At 40.5% G+C, this 8225-nt stretch overlaps 1 protein-coding gene across 1 annotated transcript; it reads right to left on the reverse strand.

Moving 5' to 3' along the window:
- Nucleotides 1-2277: 2277 nt before the first annotated feature.
- LOC139915251 (glycerol-3-phosphate dehydrogenase [NAD(+)], cytoplasmic-like) lies at nucleotides 2278-7472 on the reverse strand. Its single transcript, XM_071903797.1, has 8 exons — nucleotides 7391-7472; nucleotides 5731-5908; nucleotides 5306-5446; nucleotides 4915-5053; nucleotides 4005-4117; nucleotides 3265-3501; nucleotides 2706-2812; nucleotides 2278-2498 (listed from the first exon to the last, which is right to left on the reverse strand). The coding sequence occupies exons 1-8, from the start codon at nucleotides 7432-7434 to the stop codon at nucleotides 2402-2404; spliced, it is 1056 nt and encodes a 351-aa protein (XP_071759898.1). The 5' UTR covers nucleotides 7435-7472; the 3' UTR covers nucleotides 2278-2401.
- Between the last annotated feature and the right edge of the window lie 753 nt (nucleotides 7473-8225).

Below are 8225 nucleotides of genomic sequence, written 5' to 3' on the forward strand. Positions count from 1 at the left end.
TCGAGAAGATTATTGTTGTTGTGGACACGACCAGTACAATTTTATGCTTTTATTTTGAAGGCGACGTAGCTTAACTTCCCGTCGTATTCTAGCTGTCACTGGCTAGCTTGACGCATCTTAGCTACCGCCCTGAGATGAGAACTGGAATTGAGGAAGTGAGGCGGGTCCCACCTCCCACACTTTAATTCAATGAAGTGATGGGTGAATGTATGCATGGTGCCCCCTTTTTGTCATTTCATTAGAACAAAAATAGAGTCACATCCTTCTGATCGAGTTGTAGGATCCTACCTTGTGTGCATTTACTAGCCTACTTTCGCTCGGTAATTAGAGCGATAGGTTATCTGAAATGTTTCTGTATCAAAGGGAGATAAAGTTGACCTGAGGTGATGCGCCAGTGATTGAGGTGATGGCACGGCCAAGTGGTCATTCAAAGTATTACAACTACAAATCGGGGTGCAATATTATGTAATGTTAACGCTTGACCTGCACAAGCACAACACATTTTTTTTCCCCTCCAAGGGCTCAAACATAAAATTGAAAGTCATCTTGCTTACATCAACCTACAAAATAAATAAATAAATGAATAAATAACTAATTGCTAATTTAAAAATATTTAGTTTGAAATGGAGCTGAAAGTAGCTGAAATATGCAAAACAAAATTTGTACTTTTGTCTTTTTTTATATAACAAAATGTTGTACTTTGTCTTGTCCACGTGTCCAAATGTGCTCTTTTATGGATTCTGTGTTTTTATGTAAAATTCTGCTCCTTTTCGGTATACTTTACTGCAAGCACAAATTAATAAAGTCATTAACAAAATCAAAATGCAACTACTCAACATGTATGATTTAGATGGTACCATAATGATACAGTGTTTTTGGGGAGGGATATCCCTCCATCTCTGTCCTTTAGTAAGGATGAGGCAGCTGCAGCGCTATCCACACTCAGCTCTCTAATTATAGATAGACATTTGCCCCTTTGGAGCACGTTATTATTAGAAATCTCATAGGGCAGTTGACTCAATAACTATGTGAGGGATTTCAGCCAGGGAATCCAATTATAAACAGTGGCAAATGATGTAACTTTGTGGTCAGCTCTTTAAAACGGAGCAACTGAGTTAAAAAACCTAAACACATTTGTGTGATCAAAAGAAAGTAGATTGCGGGTCGCTCATGAATCTCTCAGCAGGAGAGATGAGATCTGGATGCAGGATATCTGAAAAGCCAGTGGAAATAGCCTCTCCTATTGAACACCATTATGATTTATGGTGGCTTTAGCTGACACTCTCATCCAGAGTGACTTACAATGACTGAGCAGAAAGGGATTCAGTGTCTCGCTCAAGGACAGATGGCTGTTGACGGACACACACTGGCTGCTGTGGGGCTTGAACTCTGACATTTTAGTTTGACCATTTTCTCATCACTTGCATATCAACAGAGGCAAGAAAGAAAACACATCTCCAGAGGTATTTTGGAGTGAATCAACAGAATAAAAACAGCCTTATTGTGAATTAAGGGTTTGAAAAAAAAAAACTACCAGGAAAGATTATTTGAAATTGAATGCATCCATGATCATGCCAAAACTATTGACCATCATTACATAATCCATACTGAACGCTGGTCTGAATCTTTACCCCATCACCTACAAGCACTGTGCTTAACGAAAGGCTTAAGTACTGTAGACGCAGTAGAAAATGGTAAAGGTGAAGAGTTTAGAGTGGCAGACTGGCTGAGCTCAGGTCAGGTTACAGTGAGGCTGCAGAGTTTAAGGATCAGTAGGGAACATCGTCTGCTAGGCATCACCGGGACCACGACAGTTCAAGAGACATTCAACATGAAAACAGACCAAAAACATCGCTGTATATTACTTCAGCAGTTTATTCCAAAATAAGTCTTGTTATGTAACTGGGCTACATCTCTAGAAGTCCAAAGGAGAAACACAGTGGGAGTGGTAACTGTTCAAGTGCTTTGTTTAACACTGGAAAACACATACATGTCGGTTAAAAAGCAAGTTAAGGCACTTTTACTTTAGAAACCATGGGACATTTCCATATTGGGTTTGTGTATTCTTAAGGCCATCAGAGTAATTACAATACCCTTTTATTCACTTTTTATGGCACACAGTATAGCTTGGAAGATTTATGTAACAAAAAATACCCATTTGTGACATTTATAATCAGTAAAAACAGAGTTGGAAACAGGAGTCATGCGTTTGGTGGTAATGTAATAACGGAGGGTCATCACAGCAGCTCAGGTAAGGTGGGCGAAGCGGAGGCTCCATTTTTGTTTTGAGGTGCGGACAAGAAGAAGAGGCGTTAGATGAGGCACAATCATCATCCAACCTGTTCCTCCTGTGGTCACCTGGGCTGGTTCTAGTGTAAAAGTCCATCGGTCAGTCCGTCCTTTACAAGTGCTCTGGGTGGTTCTGCAAACAGCTGATGAACTCTGTTACCGGGTGGCCGTTGAAGCAGATCTGGTACACAGCGTTGAAAAGAGGAAACCTGGAGAGGCGAAACGGAGGGAATGATTCAGCACCATACACTCATTTTTTTATTCCAACTTTCTTCTCTGAAGGTGTTAAAGCGCAAACTCAAATGCATTCAGTACAACCTCAAATGTATCAGCAATTATAAAGGCCCCATGCACAAGCCACCTCCTTACAAACTGCTTAACAAGTTAAATTCATGAACCGACATGAAACAACTCACTTGTCCACCATGTTTTTGTGCTTCAGGATGTGGTTGACCTCAGTTGCCGTTGCGGGACCTTGAAGCTTCTGACCGTTCAGCAGCTCCTTCTCCAACTCCTCAATGGTCTAAACAGAGAAATTCTTGATTTTATAATGTTGATGTTATGTTATTACTAGGGATAGGATGATATGCTTATCTCACAATGCGATATGCGATATGGGGTTCATGATTCAAATCTTTCTGGAAATAGCATTGGCTTGCTAGAATGTAAACAACAATTTAAAAATGTCATTACAAAGTGCAAATAATATAATTTGGATGGAGAGCTTGTGAAATTGTGATGGGCAAGCCGTCTCATTTGTGATTACTTCAGCAGAATAGATTCATTTTTCTGCCCCACGATACTAATTGTCACATTTTTGTATTGCGATATATTTAATTTCGATATATCGTCCCATCCCTAGTTATTACTATGACAGAAAAGGTTTTCAGAAAGAGAGAGGATGACAGAGACGGGGGAGGGGGCTCCACACGAGCATCATGAGTCTAACTGCATGTATTCGAAACCTCTTTTTACCTTTCCTGTTTTGGCGAAAGCTTCCCCAATCCTGCGGTTGCGTCCGCCGTAGCAGGTCGTGATGAGGTCAGCGATGCCGCAGCTCTCCAGGAAAGTGGAGGGGGAGACGGGGCAGTCTGTGCAGAAGACCCTGGCGAAGGCGATCATCTCCATCAGGCCGAGACGAATCACCGCTGCCTTGGTGTTGTCACCGAATCCCAGGCCGTCACAGAAACCTGCTCCCACTGCGACAATGTTCTGCAGCAACGACAAAGGGGAGATCCTGATGCATATGAAGAAGTTTGATCGCTTGTTTGGTTGAGAAAGCAATAGCATATTTTGTGTTAAAGAATATCAAATATCAAAATATGTTCTTTAGCCCCTGTGAACTGTTTTCTATCAGCAGATTCTGTTAGGTTGACATCTTGGTACAGAACATACTTATCCAGTTGAAATTTCAAATATTTACATATGGAGAATTCCCTAATTGGACAAAATAAACCTATCTAACCTATATAACCTATCCTTGGGGTGACAGTTTATAACATGCATAGTTATGTTTTTTGTATTAATTATACTGTTGAGAAAACGCTACAAATTGCATCTTTCAGAGATAATTTAAAGACGCCCAGAGCATGTCATTAACGCTGTGAACATCACTGGTTTCTGATACATGCCCTCGGCCACATTTGCCAGTCTAATGTGTCCCGGCGAGGGAAAGCAAGGAAGGCAGATGTGTTTGATGAAGGAGAACTGCTGACCTTGAGCGCTCCGCAGATCTCCACAACATCAGACTCTTCCACCACAGTCACACGGAAGTTAGTGGTCTGCATCAGCTCCTTCAAGATGGGCCCGTTTACTTTGTCTTTGCACCCTATGTGGCAAAAATAAACACGGAATTAGTTACCTCACTGCAGCATATAAGAAATCCATTCTTTATCTGGATCAGACAATGAAAAATATATGTTTTTAGCAAGAGAGAGCAAATACAAGTGGTATTGTTCTTTCAAATGATATGCAAATAATACTCCCTATTTTTAATACCATATGTTGTATATATCCAGGTGGCCCCAAAAGAATGTGAATGGATTTATGGGGCTTCAGGTCATGACTTTTCAAACAGGGGACCATGCAGTAAATTAAGTAAAACATGGTAAATGAATGAAAAACACCAACATTAGAGTTCTAAGGTTTTGATGTGGCTGCAGTGATATGGGAAGAAAAAAATATGAAAAGGTAGTAGTAGTGTTCAGTCTAGGGTTAGACCGATATATTAGTTTGCTGATATTTCAGGCCAATGTTGGCTTTTTATTAAATATTGGACATCAGCCAGTGATATGTAGACACTGTAGATATACTGGAAGTTCCTCCCTCCCTTCATTACAAAATTGTACTGTATATATCCAGTTTGGAAAAGGTTTGCCACCTCAAATTCATCAGTCAATATTTCAAAACCATAGATGATTCTATCCTCAAAAATTTTGTAAGCAATGTATTCAGATGACTCATAACTTTAATAGTAAGCCATAATGTGCTTTACTTTCCCATCAACAATCATTTTGTAAAAGTAGATGTCATTTTTTTTTTTTTTTTCCAAATGGTAGATATCTAATTCGGAAATGAAACTCTTCAAAAACAAGGACTCCTTCCTGCCTCATCTGCCCTCCATACCGATAGTTGTTTCGCAGAACTTCTCCTCAGCGACCTCGTTGGCGATGTTGGCGCCCATCAGGACGGTCATGGTGATGCCCAGCCTGCCGCGGATCACCTCCGAGATCAGCTTCAGACCCTCTGGACCCTCATCCACACCCTGAGGGACACAGATGACCGCAAAACACACAAACATGCACACATTCAGGCATGCAAATAAGTATACACGCACACACAGACGACGATCACAGTCCTGCACCTTATTAAAACGCATTTCCTATTCTTTATGGAGATTTTACAGAGAGAACTCTGCCCTCGGGCGGAACTGATATCTTCGTATTTCATCATGGATACGAATATAAAAATGCTTTGATTCAGATTTAATGAGCGCTCCAGATGAGAAAGACTCTACCTTGATGAGAGACATTCCTACGGCATCCTTCTTGATGTGGTCTTTGATGGTTTCGCACACTCTGGCGATGAACTGGTGAGGAACCACAAAGATCAGGATGTCGGCTCCTTTCGCAGCCTCAGCCAAGTCTGGGACAGCCAACTGGCAGGAGAGGGGGGGATTACGGTGAGACTCAGATATTCAATCATATGACAACAATACCAACACATAAAATAGAATAAAACAAGATCAAATTGAATAATAGTGCATGTGTTCCCCAGCATGTACTGACTAGATAAATACGTGTTTCTGAAAATCTCATAAAATGCTTTTGCAGATGCTTCACTAAGACCAAATGTCAAAAGAAGACTCATATGTATAGATGAGTTGGTCTTTCCTATTAATAGCCACCAAAAACAGTAGAAATTTTATGAAGGAGTGCTTACCACGTTGGGGGGCAGCTTGTGACCGGGCAAATACTTGACATTTTCATGGTCTGTGTTGATGATTTCTGTGAGTTTCCGACCGTTCACCGTCTCCTCGAACACCCACATGTTCACCGTTGTGTCAAACGTGTCATACTTGGCGGCATTTGCGCCCACAATCTTGGCAATGGCAGAGCCCCTGTGGACATTGAGACACGTTACTGAGCAATCTGGCTGAACGCAGTGGCCTTCTCAGTTTCAGCTTGAAGGAGATACTGCTGATGTCTGGTCAGGAGGACCTCTTGCTACCCAAAAGAGTCAACCTTTCAGGAATTGAGAGAAACTGATTTGGACTATAAGTGGATTTGAATAGATTAATGGGCTTAGGGTCCTAGTAGAGGACCATGCAACCTTTCAATTCAAGTAAATGAATGAAAAACATCTACATTTGAGTTACAAGGTTTTGATATGGCAGCAGTGATATGGGAAAAAAATGATCAAAATGATGTGGTGTTCAGTCTAGGGTTAGACTGGCATATTGGTTTGCTAATATATATTGGGCCGATATTGGCCTTTTAATAAATTTTGGATATCGACCAATCAGTGTCATCCAGTGCTGATATGATAGAGGTTCCTCCCAAACCACAGCTACATAAAAACAGTTGCAATGAATTATTTTGTTTCTTTGCACATTTAATTCGTTTATTTATTCGTTCAATTCTGTTTTTTGCAAATGAATTCTTCATATAAAGCCCTAATTTATCCCAGAGTTTCATTGAATAAGTGGAAAGGGTCATCCTTGCTTTAAGGAGCTGCGGGCTCACCTGAAAGAATTTGATTAGTCTGGATTTCAATAGAGAGTTTTAGTGTCATTTTTGCCATGAAAGTGGGAAAATGTAAAGATGTTGAGTATCAGCACAAAACAACAGCTATCAGCAACTTAAATCTAAAAATATCGGTATCAGTATCGGCCTTCAAAAACCGATATCAGTCAAACCCTTGTCCAGGCACAAGGGATTTACATGACATACAGTAGCTTACCACAGCTATTACTTGTTAGAGGAAGAATGATCGCTATCAGCACTAAATATGAATGATGATTCACTAGAAATATCACTCTTAAAATAATGGGCAGTTTAAAAAGGCCTTTGAATTCTATGGCGAGCATGACATCAAATACTTTGCGTGTGGATGTGTGAGAGAGAGGGAGAGAGCGAGAGAGAGATAGAGTGTGTGTGTGTGAGAGAGAGAGAGAGATCCAGTAGAGGGAGGGAAGACTCCCATGGTATTAAAGCAAAATCCAATCTGCAGTCCTGCGATATGGCAGACGTCAGTCAAATTTAATGACAAGACGTTGAATATCAGTCAAAGCTACTATTACACCAATAGGCGGTTTCATTATGCTTTTGATGAACACTTATCTAATAAGTTTGTGCACAGAGGAGCGCATAAATGACTTTCCCCCTTACGAAAAAGCACGAAGTAATCCGACGATTAATGTTAGACGAAGGATACAAATATAACAGAAAAACTATAAACGGACTATTATAGCGATACCATAGATACAATTGCGCACCACGGACTCACTTTATGTCCGTATAGGAATATTATAGGAATACCAGTGATTTTTCCTAAGGGATCAAAGTTGATTTAAATGTCCAAAAAGCGGTCGCTCACTCACCAGTTGCCAGAGCCGACGACGCAGACTTTCTTTGGCGCTGCCATACTGTTTGACCTTCCAGGCTGCTGCTGCCTCTCCTCGGTTACCGGTGCGAAGACAGGCTGAACCTGAGCCAAAGTGTATTTATACCAAACACACTGCTGAGGCACACCCACTCACACTGGTTGGTCTACTCTGTCGGCTCTCAGGGCCAAGTTCAAGGCTCCCCAAAAAAAGAAAAAAGAAAAGAAACAGAAAAGGAAAGACACAGCGGGGGGGGGGGGGGGGGGGGGGGGGGGGAACATGGCGGTTCAAGATCAGGTTCAAACACTATTTAACTGAGTTTATAATGTTGGACTAAAAAAAGTGTAGGCCTACTCATTCTTCCTCATATAAATAAACACAATTTACACAATTAATCAAATACGCACCCCGAAAGGAAAATAACTATAGTATCCCTATAGTAAAACGTATATAACCTATAAGAATCACAGCATAAAGTTACACGGTAATTAACATCTTATAAGTATTTTATAGTGATGAGAGGGGAAAAAATCCATAAAGTATGATATGTAATTATAAACTCACTATCAAGTCCAGCCCAAAATAGATAATATATATCATGGTAAGTAGAGTCACACTAATGTAAGTTATAGGAGAATGAGGCCTTTTAAGGGAACAAGTCTATTTAACACTTTCCTGAAAATATAACTGATTTTTGTTTGTGGCCTTTTGTTGATCACCAACTCAAAGTCATAGTTTACCCACTTTATTTACTTCTACTCATTCATTATCACGATACCACAATAAGAAAAACACCATAAAGTACAATACAGTCACTATAAACTCACTCTTG

The sequence above is a fragment of the Centroberyx gerrardi genome, chromosome 5, assembly GCF_048128805.1.
Source record: "Centroberyx gerrardi isolate f3 chromosome 5, fCenGer3.hap1.cur.20231027, whole genome shotgun sequence".
Lineage (NCBI taxonomy): Eukaryota > Metazoa > Chordata > Actinopteri > Beryciformes > Berycidae > Centroberyx > Centroberyx gerrardi.